Below are 22,679 nucleotides of genomic sequence, written 5' to 3' on the forward strand. Positions count from 1 at the left end.
TATATTTTTTTATTATTGAAATTCAGGTTTCAAAGTATATTTACAAATTCTATTTTAAGGATTACATTATATATGTCTTCTATAAATTTTAAATATATAATCTGCCTTGGATTTTAAGAAATGAATTAAGTATATTTTTAATATGTTTCTATTTTTCTAGCACTCCCTGCAGTTTCTCTTTGATAAATATTGGTGCAATCTTTTAAATTTTTTAATTTAATTTATTGTTTATTTATAATCTATTTTAATTTAATTTTCCTGATACAATTTGTCCATTCTTTTATTGCCAGCTTTTCTAAATATCTTTATTTGTAGTTCTATATTTTAAACACAGAAAAGTGTTGGGTTTACTTTATCAGACAATCTGAAAATACTGGCATTTTAATAGGCTAGTTATATCTATTTACATTTATTAATATAATCAGTATTTTTTGGACTCTATCATATTTTAAGTGTTATATTTATATATGTTATATATAATATGTTATATGTTATTTATATATGTTATATATATATATAATATGTTATATTTATATATGCTGATATTTTATATGAAGTTTTTCATATGTCATTTTTATGCTTTTATAGGAAAGTTTTGTTTTTTGTTCTAATGATTTTTATACTGATATTTTATATGAAAACCTTGGTCTTTGTTCTTTTCAGTTGTTTTCTTTTATTCTTTAGTAAAATATTCAGTAAGTTTAGTTTGTAATCTTTTTCTTTCCTTCTTCTCCATGTCTCCAAGCAACTATTTGTAGTGATAACTATGATTCCCAGTTAGTAACCATGAAACAATCAAGACTCATTCTAAATTGTAAATGTTCTCACTATTGTTCCTTAACTGTTAGAAATTTGATGGAACTGTGTTGCCAGATGGATCTGTGTAATCATAGCATGCTGTACTCTTCTTTGCAATTGTCATTTCACTTTAATTCCTCAGTTACACTCACCCCAATTCTTATAATGGTATCTCTCCAGTCATTTCGTTCAAGAAACTCATCTAGCAGCTTTCTCAAGAAGTGCTCATGGGAACAATATTCCCTAATTTTTAAATGCTTATAACAGCTTATTCATAGCCTTTATTTGTGAAAATCTGTTTACATGGTTATTAAATGCTTGCCAATCTCCCTTTTTTCTTACAAACTGAGCTATGTCAGATAGATTATATCTCCTAATATGGTCTCCCCTTATGATTGTAAGAAGTTGTAAGGATGAAACCTCAGTGTAGATGATACGTATTTATGATATTAATGCTTGTGTACTTGGTAAATATGCTATGTATTTATGCTATTATAAATTTATATTTAAATATTTACATATAAGATCTACATGTTGACTTTTCAGTTATTTAATAGACCCAGGAGTCAAAGAAATCACATTTATTAGAAGACACAATATTTTTTCCTCTAAAATTCCACTGATTCCTTGGAATTGTCTTGCCTTCTTTAGATACTGTACCTATAAACATATCTCTTCTTGCTTTGCATTATAATTCATTAAAATATTTTGATATTTCTTATTGGAGTGTGATTTCTTTGAGAGAAAGAGATTACACTTTCCTCCTGTTTTTCCACCAGAGCCCAACACAATGCCTAGATTAATAAGTGGATCTGATTTGTATGTGTTTAATTGAAACAGGGCCTGAATTTCAAAATACAGGCAAAGGATTATTTTTCAAGTATAGGTGTGATAAATTATAGTCTCCAAGTGGTGATTTTATTTCCTCAGGTAGATTGGAGACTCTCAAAAGAGAAATCAAGCAAATTGCATCCAGTATGAGGAATCTTGGAGCCCAGAGAAGTCAAGGGACTATGAACACACCATGGCAAGTCCCAGAGCTCCAAGTAAGAGGGGAGACTGGGGCGAAGACATGGACGCAAGTGCATGACAAAATGGGGTGCCAGATGTTGGAATTCTTTGTAGGGTTTGCTGAGGAGTTTTCTTTCATCTTGTAAACAATAGGAACATTTCACCAAAAGATTATAGTGTTAAATGATCCCCCTGGTAGCAGAGCAGAGGATACATTGGTGCTAAAGAGGTAATCATGATGGTAGAAGTGGAGATGAAGAAAGACTGGATGACAAAACAAATGTGAAAAAGAAAATGTAGGCCAGAATTAGGAAAGCCTTAAAGGGAAAATATATTTTGGAGATATTTGAAATACAAAGCAAATAGGATATGAAGAATTTCATGAAAAATGGGATGTTTAAAGTAAGCAAAAGGATTCCTAGTAAATTCCTCAGATTCCTGGCCTTGGTCGTTGGGTGGTCTCTTGTGCCTTTGCTAATATCAAATGTATGGCATTAGGAACAAAGACTAAGGAGGCAGAAGATGAATCAAGATCAAAACAACTGCTTTAAGTTGCTGATAGTTACACAATGATTAAAGGGAGATTTAATTACTCTAATTCTATTATAATAACAGCTTACAAAGTACTCATTTGAGTTTTTATAGAGGTTAAATAATTATCCCCGTTTTACAGATGAATAGGCTGAGGATCACAGAGAGTAAGATTTTTATACAAGTCATATGGCTAGAAATGATCAGAAATTTGATTTAAATGCACATTTTCTGACTCCAAGTCCTGAGAGAACTTCACTACGTCTCAGTATTTGAGAGTGGGCTCATTCACATATTTGACAGCTTTGTATCATAGGTGAAAATAGAAATGGAATTTTGGTTACCTCTGTTAAATTGAGGACTCGAGTGGCTATAACATTTATCCCATAATACACACATTTCCCCCTCATCTCCCAATGCGGTAACGTCTTATAATAACTATTTCACATTGGCATGCAATGGAAGCTTCCTTAGGAAGGTATGACAAAATATTAATGCATACTGTAGCAGTCATTTTCCTTCCTAAACCATTATTTTCAAAATCATACTTTTAAATTCACAAGTTAGCTAAAATCCTGTCAAATATGTTTACCTACAAAGTTTTCATTATATTTTTAATGTGGAATTCCGTTTCTGAAGTTATAGCAGAAGAATTAAAAAATAAAAATATTCGGGGCACCTGGGTGGCTCAGTGGGTTAAAAACCTCTGCCCTCGGGTCATGGTCCCCGGGGTCCTGGGTTCGAGCCCCATGTTGGGCTCTCTGCTCTGTGGGGAGTCTGCTTCTTCCTCTCTCTCTGCCTGCTTGTGATCTCTGTCTGTCAAATAAATAAATAAAATCTTAAAAAAATAAAAAAAATAAAAATAAATAAAAATATTCTTCATCCAAGAGTTCACTTACCTCTGTTTACCTTTATGATCGACAGAGCCAGCAGAGAGTCTGTCCAGGGGAGACCCAAAACCCGAGAAGCTCCTTTTCTTCTTTGTTTCAATTACATCATTCTCCAAAGACACAAGTTCATCAAGAAGCAAGAGTTTTGCTGCCAGATTAGTAGCTGATTTCTCTTTCCTGACTGTGGATGGTGACTGCACATTTATGACTCCAGAATCAAAAGCCTATAGGGCAAGAAAGGTGATTCCATTTGTTCAGGAAAAATCCTCAAAATGTATATCATCTGCATTTGGGTTTTGCTATCTTTAGCTGACATGCCTGTCATGAAACTTGATTTTTTGTAGATTTATGTCCCAAGAAAAAACTTCTGAGGACAAAAATGTGTTCAGATGAGGTATATCTAAACACAGTTAAAACAACACACATAGACACAGATGCACACACCCACGCAAACACCCAAGAGAAAGGGAAAAACCACAGACCTGCCTCTAAAATTTAGTACATTAACTAATCATTCTTTTAGATTCTTTCCCAGTAACAGCTGCATTTTTCCTTAACATTCCCATAGCACTTTACCTCTCTTTCATCATTGTATACATTACATTTTCCCTTATATTAGATTAGTTACAATATATTTGTATTACTTATTAGATTGTGAGTAACCTGAGGGCAATACCTATGTCTAATTAATCTTTTAAGCCAGTATTTTGCTCACAGTTAGTACTCAGTAAATTTCTGAATATTTACTGAATGAATTTTGAAAATGCAAATGTCAGTTATCTTTCACCAGTAATTCACACCTTATTGATTCAAGCCATTAAGTACCCACTGTGTACCAGGTTCTGCATTAGACCTGAGGGATACAAAAATGAACAAAATCCAGGCTCTGCCCTTAGGAAGCTTACCATCTCTCCATGTGATGTATTACCAAACGTTAATGAGTGTCTACAGTGAGTCAGAACTATCCCAACGACTGTCCTCCCACATAAAATTTCTTGTTTGTTACAGATATTGCCACTTCGCACTTCATTCAGGACATAAAAGTGTAGGTGTCACTTATGAAGTCTGTTTTTTTCCTTTTCTAAGCCTGATCACAGCATTAAAAAAAAAAGTTCCTATTAACGGTCTCTAGTCATTGTGGAGTCTGGGGGCTCTTGCTTCTTTCCTAAGAAAGTGAGAATATGGCCCTGTGGGAAGAAACTTGCTCCAGGGACCTCCTCCCTGCTTCCCTGTTAGTCACATTCCTCCTCGAGCCAGACTCTTAGTCTTGGCAAGACTCTTTTTCTTCACTTCCTGTCTTTCTTCTTGGATTATTTCTTCCATTCTATTTTTATGTTCTTCATTTTCCCCAGTAAAATGAAAGAGTGGCATTTCCAGACCTTTTCATCATGGGCTTCAGCAACTCTCTTGTGAAATACATACAGTCTGACACGGAGACCCAAAGCGATGGAGTCTAATGTTCCCTAAACCAATCAAACTTGTGCTAAGTCTGGTCAGTTCTTCCCAGTAAACCTCTCTTGCTCTTTCTGATTCCCTTCAGTAGTGAGTCATATGAGCTCCCCTTTGCTGCTTAGTGCATGTACACTCTTAATGACCTCATAACCTGCTTCTCTACCCCATCGTCCCTTTTCTCTTTTGCCGGAAGCTAATTATCCCCAACACACTCTCATCCAGTAGAACGAAAATCAGAAATCTCGCATAGCTCTTGTTATTTAAAATGTAGACTCCACAGGGTCCACAAACTCCTCTTAAAACCTCAACGTCTATCACTCTCCTACCTATGCTTGACAACAATGAAATTGGGGAAGGGAAAGACGCTGTAGTCATGAGAAAGAAACTTTAAAGAGCAGCAGACAACTTTCAAAGAGCAAAGATGGGAGATCTTTTATTATCTCTCAGCACATCCTCCAAAATGTCTGCTTCCATTCTTCTAACTCCTGCACATAGAAAATCGAGTTTGATCCCTTTTAAAGATAATCTTAATCCTCTGGGGGTAAAATCATGGAACTCAAGTAAAACACACTTCAGATTCTTACTTGTTTTTTGTGAAATACAGAGAACACTTTCTAACAAGATCAAATGAGCCAAATTAACATTTCTCTGTCTAGAGAAGTCCGGGTATTTATTTTTCTTTGTACTTTAGTCATGGCAGCAAGAAAACATTTGTATAGTCATACAAAGTTTGGCCAAAGCAACTGATTTAATTAAATATATGGTTGAAATGATCATGAATTTTCTTGTAATGCTTTTTCATTCACGGAATACACATCTTTATTGCTTCCAGCTTATTTTTTGATATTCAGATAACTGGCCTTCACTGAATTTATAGGGAGGACAAATCAATAGAATAAAAATGTATCTATTTCCTTGATTTTGTGTTATCAAGGCATCTCTCTATTTGTCAGCAACACCTACTTCTGACACTAGTAGAAATGGCTTATGTTCATAAAAAATACATGGTCCCTTAAGCTAATTTTCATTACCTCTGTTGCTACATCCACTGAGTGTACTTTTCCTGAACTCCACAGCATCAACGTCACAGCCAGAATAAAATGTGCGTTTGCCAATCTCCAGTCCGGCATCTGAGGGTCACATACATCAGGTCAACATTTATTACTTTGGCATATAAAGATAGAAAACAAAAGCTCCAGTAAAGCTTGTTAGTTGCAGGTGATAAACCAAATTATTCAGCTTCTAGGTGCTGGAGTACATCTCTGCAAAACTTAAATAATACTTAATAGAAACTGTCAGTCTCCTGGAATGAATTCTATTAAGGCTTCATTTCCATGGAAACCTAGGCTGGGGTTGTATAACTATAATCATAATTTGAACTAGCCAAAGTCTGAGAAATCTGGTTTGTATAATCTTATTCTTTAACTAATCCAAGGATTATAACCTCATATATCCAGGGGAAATGTATGAAATTGACCAGGTATTAGAAAATAAGGTCCAGTGAGGTCTGTGTGAATCTGAGAAAATGCACTGTGTCTAAAAGCATTTACATTCACAAATTCAAAAACACCACATATCCAATAGGCAAATATATTTATGTTCTTGTGTTATATAAGGATTTTTTAGATTCAAACGGTTCAAAAAGGAATATATTTTCAACATAATATATAAATGAGAGATTACCATTTGAAATACTTAAAAACTGATATGTACAATTTTAAAAATAAGAGTGAATTAACGATTAATTAAAAACAGGACAAAGTTATGAATAGGTTTTTCATGGAAAAGAAAATAACCTCATGGAAAAATAAGCATCCAAAAAGACATCATCCAAAATCACATACAATTATTTAATGCAAAAAAAGAGAGACATACATCAGATTGGCAAAAATTCAAAGTGAACGTTGTGAATGTTAAAATGGTGTTTGGAAACAGAAAAACACAAGTGATGCTGGTGGGGTTGGAAATGAATGCAATCATTTGGAAAAAATTAGACAATATCCAGAAAAGTTGAAAATAATAATGTTCTACTTATAACCTATTTATTTTACTTCTTGATATATACTCCAAAGGAACTCTTACATGTTTTTATGGAGCTATATATATATCTCTACCTATATCTCTATCTATCTATCGATAGATGATAGTTAGATAGATAAAAACTAAGTCCCGGGGCACCTGGGTGGCCCAGATATCTATATCTATATCTATAGATCTATATCTATAGATATATCTATATCTCTATCTATAGATATCTATCTATATCTCTATAGATAGATAGATAGATGATAGATAGATATAAATCTATAGATATATTTTAAAGCAGTTATGTCTAAATAACACATTTGTTACTTCCGTGTACTAATCACAAAGATATGTAATCCATACATTTATGATTTTTTATATTAAAAATCACTATATAGATAATTAAAGTGAATCTATGGTCTATATTGGGTCTGCTAGATGCCAGTTTGACTGCTGGAAAGGGGAGGCGTTGCCCTGTTTAGGGAAGATCGCAGGCTGTGGGTTACAATACAATAGGCTTGACGTCACCACTTGGTACATGGTATGGAAAAAGTCTCCCCCCACAACCTGCCAACCAGGTCATACATTATGAATTAGAAGTTTCAGGAAACTTTTATTTCCAAAAAAAAAAGTCATTTGGAAAGCTGCTGGGATCAAAAAGGATGGGCTGCTTAGATGGATCTGAGGAACTGGATTTGAGTCTCCTTGTGGCTTTAGTATTAGTGGTATTGGATGAGCGATACTTCATCTAACTGAGCTTTGTTTTTAGTATTCATGAAGCAAAGAGTAATTCTCACCTCCAAAGAACTTTGATAGGATTCTACTGATTTGTGTAAACTTCTTTAGCTCGTAATATATTTATCATTTTAAGTGAAAGAACACTGATGAGGTATTACTAAGTATTTCTTTAGTAACTACATTTGCTTTGGTGTGACCCAAGATTTTTTTATGACTTCCTTATAATTCTGTTACTGTGAAATCTCATTGTAGATTTGGCAATAAAATGTTGTAACATTGTAAATTTGTTGTAAACAAAAATTGTTGTAAAATTGTAAAATGTTGTAACATTGTAGCAATAAAGACTATCTGCTAGAATATAGACAAATAAGTGTTTTCTTATAGACAGGGTTGCATCTGTGTGAACCGTCTCTATTAAAGTTTAAAATAAAAATGTATTTTAGCGATGTTGATAACATTTATCAAACATAATTTCAGTTTTCATGTTATGTTGTCTAAACTTAGTTCTTCAGTATGCCACCAATAAATATTTTGGGCTCTTGTAATGTCAATCACTAGTTACTTCTCTATATGCCACCCTTTCTAGAAGGGTGCAGTAAATTCTCTGTTCTCTTTCAGACAAATTGATAAATGAGCTGAGTATTCTTATAAGTATCAAAAAGTAATAAATCATGTAGATGACTCTATATTGAGAGAGTAGAAAAATAACAAGAAAGAATACAACAGTTATCTGGTAAAAAGATGAACAAAAAGTGCATTACCTATTCTTTAGAACATGTGTCACAGAATTATATTTTTTTCCCTTCTGATTATGCTGATGTCTCTTTAACTTTCTTCAATGTAAAGGAAGATCTATCAAAACTTTAACTATTTTAAAAATGATTTCATATTTCTGGCATATCTTTATTTCTTAAAAATAGCTCTTTCATTCAAAGATAAAGTACAATTGTGATGTTTTCCTCCCTCAATTTTTTTTATCACGTTGAAAACAGTTTACAAAGTGTAAAACTGCCCAGTTTTATAAGCCTTGCCATGCGGATTTCCTTTAACTATTTTTATGTATGTTTCACAAACCAGGTTTCTCTTCATTTCTTCAATATTATAAATGGCACAGGATGATGGACATTTATAATATTGATGATTATGTTTGAGGCATATATTTTTGTGCTTGGGTGTATACAGGAAAAAAGTTGTAATGTATCATCTTACAGATAACCACATCCTGATTATTTGGATAGGGGGATGTAAAAATAAGTGCCGAGTTTAAATACACACATTTAATGGTTTAAACCCATGCCTGTAGCCAGTTAACCAAAAGGCCAAGTTCCTAAATATGGCAGTTGGTACACTAATGAAAACAAACACCCTGGCACCTGCCACACAAAAGACATTTGATTAACTCGTTGAAACTTGATTGCCACAAAATTAGAAACAGAGGAAATTATAGGGAGGGAAGGGAAAGAGTAGGTTCAGCTCCATTTCCCTATTTTGTTGATACTGGATAAATATAGCCTATGATTTAAAATCTAGTTGGCCCCATGTACACTCCAAATCACAGAAAGAACACTGAAGGATGTTCATTATAGGAATACACCAGAGTGACGATGTTTGCAAAGTTTTCAGGACATCAGTAATTTGGATTGAGTGATTTTTGAATAATATTCCTCTGGCTAGTGAGGAGCTTCAACAGAGACAGTGGGCATGGAATCTGCCTTACAGAATTAGGCACTACTTCTACTTGTTGTTAGCCAACTGGTTTACTATGTTCTTGCATTTTCACTTTTTAAATAATATTGCTGAATAATTCAAATATTCACGTTGTGTAACTTCTTAACCTTTGTTTTAAAGACCTTTCCACATGTCAGAATTATAACCCAAAGGGATCCTCCAAACTCTAGCTGGAATGGCAGTGAGGAGAGCAAGGTTGTTGGTGTGTGTGTGCGTGTGTGTGTGTGTGTGCGTGAGAAGTTTTGTCATTTAAGTTTTGGAAGCAACGCATATTGTATACCCCTTAGAGGAACATTGAACATGCATACTGGCATATTAAAGGCTCTGAAAGTACAGTAGCAAAGAAATTATTTAATTATATTTATTCTAGAATTAAATGAGAATTCTGTTAAAATGAGGAAAGATGTTTGCATTGTTAAGAATCAGTGAGGTAAAAAAAAAAAAAAAAAGAATCAGTGAGGTAGGGGCGCCTGGGTGGCTCAGTGGGTTAAAGCCTCCACCTCCGGCTCAGTTCATGATCCCAGGGTCCTGGGATCGAGCCCCACATCGGACTCTCTGCTCAACAGGGAGCCTGCTTCCTCCTCTCTCTCTGCTTGCCTCTCTGCCTCTTTGTGATCTCTGTCTGTCAAATAAATAAATAAATATTAAAAAAAAAAAGAATCAATGAGGTAATGAGTCATTATTCTTACTAAAAGAAATCTCTCATGGGCAGAAAAGAAAGAAAAGATCAAGAACTACAGATCTAAAAGAGAGAGCAAACAGGAATGAGAGGAGGTGATAGAGTAAGAAGTTAAACTGAAAAGAGAAAGAGTGTGAGCCAATATCCGATTGCATGCAATTTATTTTATTTTATTTTATTTTATTTTTTAATTAATTTTTTATTTTTTATAAACATATATTTTTATCCCCAGGGGTACAGGTCTGTGAATCACCAGGTTTACATTTTTAAACACACTTTTAAACTATCTGTCTTGAAGGTTGGTGTTGAAAAAACACAAACTCCTCTGGTGATTTAGAAGATTTCCCTTCAATCTGAGACCTTGTCATTAATGTCTGACTAATGGATGGTAGATCTATTAGAAAGTCTCAAGAGTACTGAGTTTGGGAATTTTTAGTTTACTCCAGTAACTTTTGGGATTTTTAAATTTACCCTAGTTACTTGATTGGAAATACTCAAAATAGACTTTACTGCACCCTTTTTTCAACAAAAAACTAAAAATAAAGGGCTTAAAGATAAAGGATAAAAGACTTACAAAGTAATTAAAACTTTATATTTTTTAAATGTGATTTAATAGGACATGTAAAGTGTCCCTGTTCCGACACTATGAAATGACCCTATGTGCCTTGCCCCCACCCCCTCCACACACACACTACTCACTGTCTTCTTAGAAAGTGATGGTGGGTATCTAAGCAATCGGTGTCAGCTTGGCTCTGAGTAAATCTATAAAACAGTAAGTTCAGTGTGCCCGGCACCAAGCTCCATAAGTCACCCAGGTCTTCTTATTAACAAAGGAAAGCTTCAGGAAGAGTAGATAACAGAGTGACTTTTTTTTTTTTTTTTTTTTTTTTTTTTGTTAATTTCAAAAGAGGACCTAATAGGGACAATGCTTAACACAAAGTTCTTGTGGCTCACTGTCAATAGAAAGACCTGCTCCAGGTCTGGAGAGACTCAGGCTCTGCCTTGACTTGACCATATCGCTTAGGCAAACCCTTTCCTTTCTAGGCTGAGTGAAATGTGCTTGGTCTAAATGACTTCTAATGTTGCTTCCAACTTTTTAAAAGTCTGTTGGTGTATCTGGCTCTTTTCTGGTGTAAATGCAGACATTATACATAATGATAACAGTTGGTGCAGCTTTATCTAGAAAGGCCTTTCTTCTGTCCCTCAAATCAGCCAGTCTATGCATAAGATTGTCTCTAGGTTTCGACATGAACATGTTCCTCTTGAATTTAAAGTATTTCCAGCTGGAAAGGGGGAGGGCCTCCAAAGTTTTCATTTTAAGATGTCATTTATAGTAAAAAAAAAAAAAATCCCATTTTATGCATGTATTTTAGGAGGAAAAAAAATGCTGTGAATTATATTATGACATGCTATCAAGTGTAAGACTCATTCCAATTTCTGAGATGTTAAAATGTGCATCAGAATGGATGAAATATGATACATCTAATGTACTTTCAAACGCTTAAGTGTTTTTTTTAATCATGCTTAAGTCATTATGCTGAGTATTTTTAAAAATATAACTCTTTCAGTCAATAAATAAGTATTCAATAACATCAGAAAAATATTTCTGTGATGATGAGGAAAAAGCTCAGAATTAGATTTGAAGGATAGAGAGAGGTGTCTTTGTTGTGTTATATATTGGTTTGGTGACCCTGAACAAGATGCTTAAATTGTCAAAATTATCTAATAAAACTCACTTTATGAATTCATATTTCAATTTCAGTTAATTGAAAATTATTTAATTAAATTACAAATAGCATAAATGTTACAGAGGTGGTTTTTAGGATTGTCACATATAGCAATAAGTGCCTTTAATCGTATATTTAATATTATTTACTGAAAATGTATAAAGATATAATTATTTATTTAAAAAACCCTTATCACTTTTATTCTTATTTTATGATAGGTAAAAAATTTTCAATGGGAATTTTAAATTGTCCATGAATAGCTTTGCAAACTATAAGATAATGTGAAAAAATTAATTATAGGGTATCAAGAGGGTTATAATTAGGCTGAAGGTAGATCTTTGAAGCCAAATCCTTCCAGGGAACATAAAGCTTGTACTCAACAACCCAATAGGGAACTGAAAATTTGGGAGCATTCATAAAGACAACCTGCAACACTTATTTTAAACAATCCAGAGGTGCAACATTTATGTTAAACAACCAAGAGCCATTTTACAGTTTGACATAATACAGATAATTCTGGTATTTCAATGAGTGGCGATATTTGAACAGAATGTTAAGAAGGCTGCTACTAGTTTTCTTTGAAGAGTGGAATAGCCAGGTGTTTGAGACACTTGTTAGCTGGAAGGCAGAGACTCAGACCAGATGAGCTGGAGGTCTCTTCCTTCCTGTAGCTTCAATTCCCCTGCCTCTGGCCAATTTAGCCCCACAAACAAGAGAACCCAGTGTAGCTGTGGCACTTAGAACTTTAGGAGTGGGGAATTGCTTTTGAATCCTCATAAATAAAAGACTTAAAATCACTAAAGATTTTTGCCCAAAAACAATTTGAATTAGTATGAATGAATGAAATAGTATAAACATATATAATCTATATCATCCTCACAAATATATATCAGAGAAAAATGCTCATGTTGCTGAGAAGTTTATTTAAAATTCTTTCTGTAAAATTTGTTATTTTCAGTAAATTGTGTGGTGGGTATTTTGCTTTCTGTTTCCAGTATGATCCTGAAAGAAAGACGCAAATTGAGACAGCAGTTTAACATTTCCTTTTTTGTTTGTTCGTTTTTAATTAAAATATCAGGAACATGTTCTTTCTCATTTTTCATTGCTTTTCAGTCACCAATAGTAAGTTTTCCAAAATCACAGAGCCGGTTAGAAGAGCCAGAAAAGCAACTTACGTTTTCAGATTCTCAGTTTCATGCTCCTTCAAGTATAAACGATTTGTAAAAGTCTAAAACATTTTTCCATCTCCAAAACAAACTGCTTATAAAGTAAATTTTACTTATAAAGTAAAATGTTTATGAATGACGTGTTCTTCATGTGGCAGGCACCTGCATTTTAAAAGGACTTTCTCTGAATGCTGTGAATCAAGAAGAATGACAATTTACTTACTACTATACATGTGTTAATTGATTTTACTCTATTTGGCACCCTTTTCATCCTTTTGTTTTTTTGACACTATAACCTTCGAAAATTTCAGAATTCTGTTGTTAAATTTCTTTTTTGCTTAGTTAGAATTCTTAATCATACTACTAATCTCTTTCTTGCAAAAATTTAAGAAGGAAATCTATAATGACACTTTAAAGGAAGGAAGATTGCATCACTAAAAAGCTCAGGTAAATATATTTAACAAGGTATTTAGATTTAACATGATGTGCTGAATGAATGAATGAATGAAGTAGCTTCATGTGGGAGGTAAATAGGAATGCAGAGCAGATATTAACATTCCAGCTTTATTAATATGGAAACTAAGGCTTGGATAAGGGAAGAAATTTGCCCAAATTGCACAATCACAGTAATATGTGGTGAAGTTCATGCCAGAATTCCAGTAAGTCCAGTAAGTCCATTAATGTTTCACATCTCAGATTCTCATTCTAACAAAAGGGACGTGAATCAATATTCTCCAATAATTTTCCCAGCTGTGTTTAAGATTTCTCCTTATCAAAACTTAATTTGTGCTTAGATCCCTGAATTAATGCAAGTTTCTTGAAATAAAATGATTGCACCGGAAATAGAAAAAAATTTTAGTGTGTGATTATATACAATTCTGCTAAGGGGATTTGTGGTTTAATTCTAATGCTTTATAATGAGAAAAACAAGAGTCGTTAAAATTATGGATGATCTGGTAGAGTTGTACATAAACGTGCTGCTTGGTCATTTGATACATGGGGAATTTTTTATCTGTCATGAAAAGACTTTCAACGGATAAATGTGATTAAAGATGGCACACATGAGCCTCAGGATATTGTGGAACATTACCACCTCTTTATCTTTTACCCCATTTTGTACCTATGTGTAATATTTAATTAAAATATTAACTAACAATTTAATTACATCAAACTAACCAATATAATCAATTAAAAAATACTGTCTAAAATGTACATGAAGGGCAAAAATATAATTATTACCATATTCCAAAGGATGCACTTATTAGGTATATACTATATATCAAGCTCCAGAAATATAAAAGTGAGTAAGACACCCTCCCTGCCTTCTAGCTGCTCCCAGCCTTGTCAAAGTAGAGACCCCTGGACTGCGAGCTCTGCCCTGGAATTTCTTCCTGCAACACCGGACTCTTCCTTGAATGTTTCCATTTCTTTCTAGTACAATTGTTGTAAGTAACCATTTTTAAACATTTGCATAGCACTTTATTATTTTGAAATGAATTTATCTCCTTTCATCACCACATCAATCATGCTTGATCTATATGAAAAATACTATAATTGTACTTTTTAAAATAGATGTAATAAGATAAGCTGAGTTACTTTAGAATACTGGTAGTTACTTTAGAATACTGGTATCCTAATTCCTTGTCCAGCGTGTACACTTTCTTTTTTTTAAATATTTTATTTATTTATTTGTCGGAAGGAGAGAGTGCACAAAGCGGGGCAGGGGGTAGGCAGAAGGAGAAGGGGACTCCCCACTGAGCAGTGGACTCCCCACTGAGGAGGCAGCCTGAGGCTAGACTGGATCCCAGGGCGGGGATCATGACCTGAGCTGAGGATACACATTCAACTGACAGCTACTCAGGCGTCCTATATATATACTTTCTAACACAATGAAGTCAATTAGTAGAAAGAGGTCGGTCCTTAAGTTACATAGATATGGTTATGATTCTTGACTGGGCATGCTACTTAGCTTCTCTATCTTAATATTTTCATCAGGAAAATGGGGCACAGATTTACTCTGTGGTTTTATTATAAGGATTACAAATAGTACAAGTGACTAGCACAGATTAATTATGTAAAAATAATAGCTATCATTATCTTGATAGTGCCTTCTAAATCTGGCCACTTAACAAAATATGTCCATGCTACTTTTTTGTTATGAAAAATATTTTCTTTATCCTTGTTCATTTTAAGAAACAAAGTTACTTGAAATCTAGAATTACGACAAGATGGTAGAAAATAAATTTTTAACAAAGTAATACTGAATGAGGGAAGAAATTTCACCAGCGTTATAAATGACAACCATTCCAGCATTTGGTGTTACAGAATATTATGCATTATCATTAATTTCAGCAATAATATTTTAATGAAATGTATCTGTGAAAATATTAGCATACAACAGAATATCATAACGAGATGAAAACAAAGGGAATTAACTCAGTTATACTCAAAACATAATTATTCAATTTCTAATTACAGTAACAAAAGTAAATTTTTAATTGAATTTTAATATAATTTTATATGATACATATTTTTGTTTTATAGTTCATAAGAAATCTTTATTGACTTTTTAAAAAAATTCTATGTTGTTAAGATGATGATTTTTGTGGTTTTTGTGATATTGATATTATAGCATAGTTATCTGTGTCATGAAAGCAAACCCATTATGGATATTATGGGAATGAAGGATCTTATCATTGGAACCAGACTTCGCAGGGAAGAGCTGGGAAGGAATGGACCACAGAGAAGACAGAGGAAGAGAGCATGCCTCCTAGAGCTCTGGTGTAGATAGACAAGTCAGCATTCACAGGGAAATGCAACCACCAAAGTGGTCCCATGGGAACCACAGTTCTGACTTGGTAGGTCAACAGCCAGGTTGCCATTAGTTGCATGGATGATATTTTAAAAGTTCATTTTTTTAAGGACAACTGGGTGCTCCATTGGTTAAATGTCTGCCTCCTGCTTAGTTCATGATCCCAAGGTCCTGGAATCGAGCCCCACATTGAGTGCCTTGCTCAGAGGGGAGCCTGCTTCTCCCTCTCCCATCTGTCTGCCACTTCCCTGCTTGTGCGCTCTCTCTGTCAAATAAATGTAAAAAAAAATTTAAAAAATAAAAAGAAATAAAAGTGGCTTTTCTACATGGTTACAGCCTTATGTGTCATGGGAACATAGAATTTCAGAAGGGAGGGGATGCTCTTTGGAAACTGTTGAATTTAACACTCTCAACAATGAGAGAGCAAGGCTCAGAGGCAGTTAAGTTGGCCAAGAGGGAAGAGATGAAGGTAAGATTTAAGATGGACAAAAAAGAGGAGGGAGCATGGTGAAGCTTAGTGGAGGAACTCTTCCTGTGGGAGCAGCATCCTGTGGAGAACTGAGTTGTTGAGACACTGAAAAGGGTAAGGCTGGGCGATAGCCAGTTCAAGCCAACCAAGGCACTGGGCAATTACTGGCAGGTGATGCTAACTACTGCTTCAGAGAGGTACCCTGACAACTATCTGGCAAAAGAAGAGGGAAGGCTCAGTTAAAAGAGACCTCCAAAGGAGAGAGAACTCAGCTACAGAGAAGTTGGCCTATGTAGAGAGGTATCCAGGGCTAAGAAAGAACTTAGGGCTCACCTTTATTACCTCCCAGTATCCAGGGGAAAAGAAGCACTGGGAAGGCTGAGTCAAAGGTGCTGAAGTCAGGACTGGGATTAGAAGTCTGTTTCCTAACCCCAAAACTATGTTCCTCTGAGGCCAGCAGAGTCTCGAAGCACAAGTTGTCCAGTAGGTAGAGATGCCAGTAGATGAAATACAGGCAAGAAGATTAAATTGAGTGGTATGTAAAGATGAAGCCCAAGATACTGTGAAACTGAGGCTTCATTCTCTATTATAGGAAAACAGGATGATGTGGGAGCTTCCCTTGGTCATTCTCCCACTCAATAGCTCTGGTACTTCCAGCTCTTTTGTCTCTTTCCTTAGTTAACAGGATATTATTGAGCCCAGCTCTGGGCTTAAGTCTTGCCTGAAGTTATAAACCACATAGTGACAAAGTTGGGACAGTGTTTTGGTACTGCTTACTTTGAGTTCTATTCCTTTGGGACAAGTTCAATTAATCTAATTTTATTAATCAAAAGTTCAAGTCATTGAAAGTATTTGAATAAGAAGTTAAAATTATATTTCTGAGGACCCTAAATCTAGTCTGCTAAATATATCTGCTTCTCTACTACCCATGATTTGTTATATAGGAATCACTTCAAAACTCTAAGAAAAAAAGGGGAGAAAAAAATGTCAACTTCAAATGCTTTATTGAATGATACCAAAGTGCAATTCACTTACAAAGAGGAGACTTGAATTCATAACCTCGGGAGAGTTTCTTTAGAAAAATTCCATAAGAGTGATAAAGAGTAGTATTACAGTAAAATGACACACACTGTGCCTGAAGTTTTTGGGGAGACCTCTCGATTTGTAGCTTATATGGGCATTAAAATCATCATAAATTATTGTTAAAATTATTTAACTTCTAGAAAGGTAACTTAGAAACAAATAATTACCACATTCCTAAACCTATAGTCTATCATTGTAATTTGAAGGAACAATATTTTGCATTGGCAAAACTGAATTAATTGAGTATACACTAATCCCACAGATCAAAACTTGAAATAAAGTTTTAAATTTGTTGTTAAACACAGCTCAAATATATGTGTCAGATTAACTCTCAATTCAATCATTCAATAGCAAAAGCACTTCAAATACAAAAGGGTAGACATGATTTCAGTCCACTCTAAACTGTTATTACTATCATGCTTGTGTATTTGAGTTTCACAAGAAGAAAAACAGAGGATACTTTAGGTTTGAAGAATATAGAATATTGACTTTATAATTTGATTAATTTAGGGCTATATCTTAAGCTCCAACTTTGATAGAAATAAAGATGAGAGAAACCTTTCTTTTCTACCTAGGCTTTTAAAAGTAGACCACTTTTATACATTTAAACATTTACTAAATTGGACATCTTCAATGAAAGAAAACTTAAGACTATTAGCATATATAGAGAATCATTATCTTGAGTTGTCCTTCTTTTTGTTTTGAAATGGTAAAGAAAAGCAATGAATAATCTAATAAATAACAAATGTCTGAACAATTAGCTCCTCCTTAATTTTGTATTAAAAATTATCTTCTTAGATTTTCTACTCATTTTAGAGAGGGAAATATTACCAAAAACATTCAAAATCAAGATATAATCAAAACATTTAAGAAGTATGTGAAAATAAAAAAAAAACTAGCTCAAAGAAAAAAAAAACCTTAAATTTTTCTCATAGCTTTTAAATTTAACTTACCTTGTGAAAAATCAGGAGATTCTAACTTTAAATCCTCTCTGTGCAGTTTCTCCCAAACTCAGCCCTGATGGTGAGCTTTCTCTGAGTTTTTATAGTTTCAGTTATACACCCCTTACTCCAATCCCTGCCTTTGCTTTCTCTTACATCATTTCTAGATTTTCCACTGAACATTTTCCCAAGCCTCTCTTCAATCTCTCCCCCACTCTCTTATTTTATTTCTCTCAGTCTTTCCCTTTCCCTCTCCTACTCTTCTCCATATTTATTTTATCTATTGCTTTGATCACAGTATCTAAGTAGCACAGGATCTTGGGTTCTGGAAAATTTAAGTATACATTTATTATCGTGTTCAGCCCTAGACACATCACTTCTCCCTGAGGTTTTAGTCTAGCTTGGATAATTACAAATCATATTTGGGAACCAAAAATGCACTCGGATTTGTCAGAAAGAAACTCACTAGGGTATTTCAAAGTAAGATTTAGGGAGATTATAATCAGAAACCCAAACTGATTTACTGGTGTATTTTTTGGACTTTTAAATGCAATGATCATCTATGGAAATGGTGAGTGGTTTCAGCCTCGGTCAGGTGCACAGTGCTGTGTCAGTGAAACTGACAGCGACTTCAGAATTAACATTGCTATACTGGGAAGGTTGTCACTAACAAACCTATAAATACTGAACTGTGACATGTGGGCTATAAATGCAGATGTTGTAATCATTCTTATCTTTCCCAGCTCTCCAGTATTTTAATTTCCTTTTCACCAAAACATTCCTGCCTCTGTCTGAAAGTTTTCTACTTTCCCATTTCCTACTAAGCACATTTGCAACCTTACCCACACAGATTGTAAAAAGATAAGTTATTAAGTCCTAGAGGTATTATGCTGTTAGATCATTATTAGCATATTTGATTCAATGCTAGGTCTCCATCTGACAGAAAAGGAAACTGAGGCTAGATACATTAAGTGACTTTATAAGGCCACAGCTAGGAACTAGTAGTAGAACCAGATTTCAAATACATATCTTAATTCCATATCCAGTGCTTGTTCCGCAGCTTCATCCTGTCTCACTTTTTAAAAAGCTAGAAAAGGAATCCAAGCCAGATTATGTTTTGTGCAAATAGAAATAAAATTGCTCTTTTTGGTTTTGCTTTAAAAGCCATTTAAAATACTAGTCACCGGTGTAGAAACTATTACATGGTTAATTTGGATCTAGATGGGGAACTGACCAGAGCACACTGAATTGGTGGGACAGTGAAATACTTTTTTTTTTTTTTTTTTTTTGAAGGGTTTCCAGGGATAACATATGTCTCAACAAGCTTGAAATTTGAGTAGTTGGCAGTGATAGTTCACAAGTCAAGATAAAAATACAGCCTAATTGTGGACCCTTGTTTAAACATTACTGCCATAAAACGATTATGTGAGCTTGAATCCACATGATGGAAAACTCTCAGTATAGATTTAACGGATGCATCATAATGCTACAAGAAGCCAATATTCTTGACGTACCTTCTACCCTTATTTGAAATGCCTCTCTCAGCTTGCTGACAAGTGATATCTGCGGCTGATTTATTCCAGATCTGTCCCTGCTTAGACAGTCCAAAGATTCCACCCTATTTGTGGATTTTGTTGACCTAATTCAAAAGTTTGACTTAACTGTTCTGCAGTAGTAGAAATAGCAAGTTTATTCCAGGAACATAACCATGGTACATTTAAGCCATTTATACAGGGTTCTGCACATTATATATCCCTATGTAAATTGCTTATAAATTTATACATGATAGGGAAATTCTGTTACCTTGAAAGACAGCATAGAAACAGGAGCATATGAAGAAACTGAAAGAGAATATGCATCCAGGGATAGAGGGGAAAGACTAAGATGAGAAAGGGAGAAAATATTAATGAAAAAATTTCAGCTAGTGTATCATTATTTAATTTGTATAAAAACCTTGCCAAAGAGGTATTACTATTCATATTTAACAGACAAAAGAAACTAACGCTCAAATATGTGAAATGCATAGCCCAAGGGCTCACAGCTACAAAATGATGGAATCAGGAGTTGAACCTCACCTCTGTATCCGTCAGGATTGTGACAGTAAAGGGATGGCATGTTGAAATGGAATACTTTGAGGAGAATTTAATGTGGGCAAGGTGTAGAGGAATCAAAGACGATAGCAGAGTACACAGAACCAATAACAGCAGGTATCCCTAGTCTTGAAGGCTTAAAGGTAAGTAGACGGATATGGGTAGACAAAGTTGTTTGGTAGAAATGTGACCTTTCCTCAAGGGACACAGCCAGTCAGGAGCAAACTACAGGGGAGGGAACTTAAGAAATAAACACCAGAATTTCACTCTGCTTTCTCAGTATAATCTCCTGTTTTGTTTACCTTCAGTCAAACCCAAATGGAAAAGGGATTGAATGGGGGTAGATGAAAGAACCAGCACATTATTTAACCTCAAAACTGTCTTAAAAGACATTCAAAATGAGTTCCTTTGTGAAGAGCAGCGTGACTGCAAAAGCCTGAATTAAAACCTGATACTTCTTAACATTTTTTGCAAGTCGAGTTTATTGAGATGCGATTTATACACACAAAATCTGACCTTTTAAAATGTGCAGTTTTAGGAGTTTTGACAAATGTAAACATTATGTAACCTCCACTAAAATCAAGATATAGACTTTGTCTATATGACCCCCACCAAATCTCCTTTCTGTCTCTTTACAGTCATACTGATACCCAACCTCCAGGTCCTGGTCACCACCGATTTGATTCTGTCCCTGTAATTTTGCCTTTTCGAGAAGGCTGTAGGAAATTATACAGTGTGTAGTCATTGGTGTCTGGCTTATTTCAGTTAGAATAAAGCTTCTGTGATTTATCCATGCTGCTAAATGTATCAACACATTTTTCTTCTTAACAAGAGTGTGTGCTATTGGATTGGGTGTACCACAATTTACTTATTCATTCATGAGCTGGTGAAAATTTGGGTAGTTTCCACTTTGGGGTGATTATGAATAAAGTTGCCGTAAACATTAATGTAGAAGTCCTTGAGTTGTTGATATTTATGTTTTCATTTCACCTGGACAACCTGGACAAATACAGATACTGGATTCCTAAATCATGTTGGGAGTGTATGTTTAACTTCATAGGAAATAGTGAACCTGATTTCCAAAGTGGTTCTATCGTTTTCATTCTTTTTTTTTTTTTAATTTTTTTTTTTTTATAAACATATATTTTTATCGTTTTCATTCTTACGAGATATGTGTGAGAGTTGCATTTGCTCAGCACCCTTGCTACCATCCGATATTCATTGCCATTTTCAAAAATTAAGCCATTGTAATAAATGCATCCTGGTATCTCACTGGGTTTTCATTTGTATTTTCTTAATGACTAATGCTGCTGAGAATCTTTTCATGTACTTATTTCCTATTTGTATATTCCTGAATGTTCAAATCTTTTGCTTAATATTCAGTTGTAAGAGTTCTTGAGCTATCTGGACACAAAAATTTTATAAGATTTGTTTCGCAATTTTTTTCACTCTGTGACTTTTCTTTTCATTGTCATGACATTTTCTCCCACAGAGTAGGTATTTTTAATTTGATAAAGTCCAATTAAGCATTTTTAATTGATCATGCTTTTTGTGTTCTAAGAAATCATTCTGATCCCTTTTATGTAGAGCTTTAATTTCCCCTGGCAATTTTTTAATTTTTAAAAGCATATAAATCTTGCACATATTTTGTTATATTTATTCCTGTTTAGTTTTTTTATTGAGGTATAATTGACATATATTAGTTTCAAGTGTGCAATGTAATGATTTGATATTTGTGTACAGTATGAAATGATCACAATAGTTATTATTGATCTCCACACAAAATCACAATTTTTTTGTTTTGATGAGATTTTCAAGAGTTACTTTCTTGGCAACTTCCAAATATGCAGTACAATACTATTAACTATAGTCCCCTGCTGTATATTACATCCCCATAACTTATTTATTTTATAACTAGAAGTTTGTACCTCTTGACCCTTTGACCTGCTTTACCAGTTTTATCCACCTTCAACCCCTTACTCCCTAGTGAATTATAACCTTGATTCTACTTGGTCATGACATATTATCCTTTTCTGGATTTGATGTGATACTACTTTTTAAGGATCTTTATTGATGAGGGGTATATGTCCTTTATCTTATTAAAATATATTTTTCAAGTTTGGTAACAATTCTCATAAAATGATTGGGAAGAACTACATGCTGCCTTAGTCCATTCAGACTGCTGTAACACAAATAATCGTAGACTAGGTGGCTTAACCAGCAAACATTAGTTTCCATGTTCTGGGAAATCCAAGATTAAGGGGTCTGCAGATTTGGTGTCTGGTGGGTACCTAATTTCTGGTTCCTAAATTGTGGTCTTCTTTTTTTTTTTAAGATTTATTTATTTATTTATTTGACAGAGAGAAATCACAAGCAGGCAGAGAGGCAGGCAGAGAGAGGAGGAAGGGAAGCAGGCTCCCCACTGAGCAGAGAGCCAGATGCAGGGCTTGATCCCAGGACCCTGAGATCATGGCCTGAGCTGAAGGCAGCGGCTTTAACCCACTGGGCCACCCAGGTGCCCCTAAATTGTCTTCGTAAC

The 22,679-nt window shown here is 34.4% G+C and overlaps 1 protein-coding gene across 1 annotated transcript in view; it reads right to left on the minus strand.

The window, feature by feature from the left end:
* The window catches only part of OSTN (osteocrin), a 35,769-nt gene extending 17,632 nt beyond the window's left edge, over window positions 1-18,137 (minus strand). The window contains exons 1-3 of the mRNA XM_059388022.1: window positions 18,063-18,137; window positions 5,714-5,812; window positions 3,240-3,454 (exon numbers count right to left, since the gene is read on the minus strand). Coding sequence (XP_059244005.1) covers window positions 3,240-3,454; window positions 5,714-5,812 — 314 coding nt within the window. The 5' untranslated portion in view covers window positions 18,063-18,137. The remainder of the gene's footprint in view (window positions 1-3,239; window positions 3,455-5,713; window positions 5,813-18,062) is intronic.
* Between the last annotated feature and the right edge of the window lie 4,542 nt (window positions 18,138-22,679).

Source organism: Mustela nigripes, chromosome 2, assembly GCF_022355385.1.
Source record: "Mustela nigripes isolate SB6536 chromosome 2, MUSNIG.SB6536, whole genome shotgun sequence".
NCBI lineage: Eukaryota > Metazoa > Chordata > Mammalia > Carnivora > Mustelidae > Mustela > Mustela nigripes.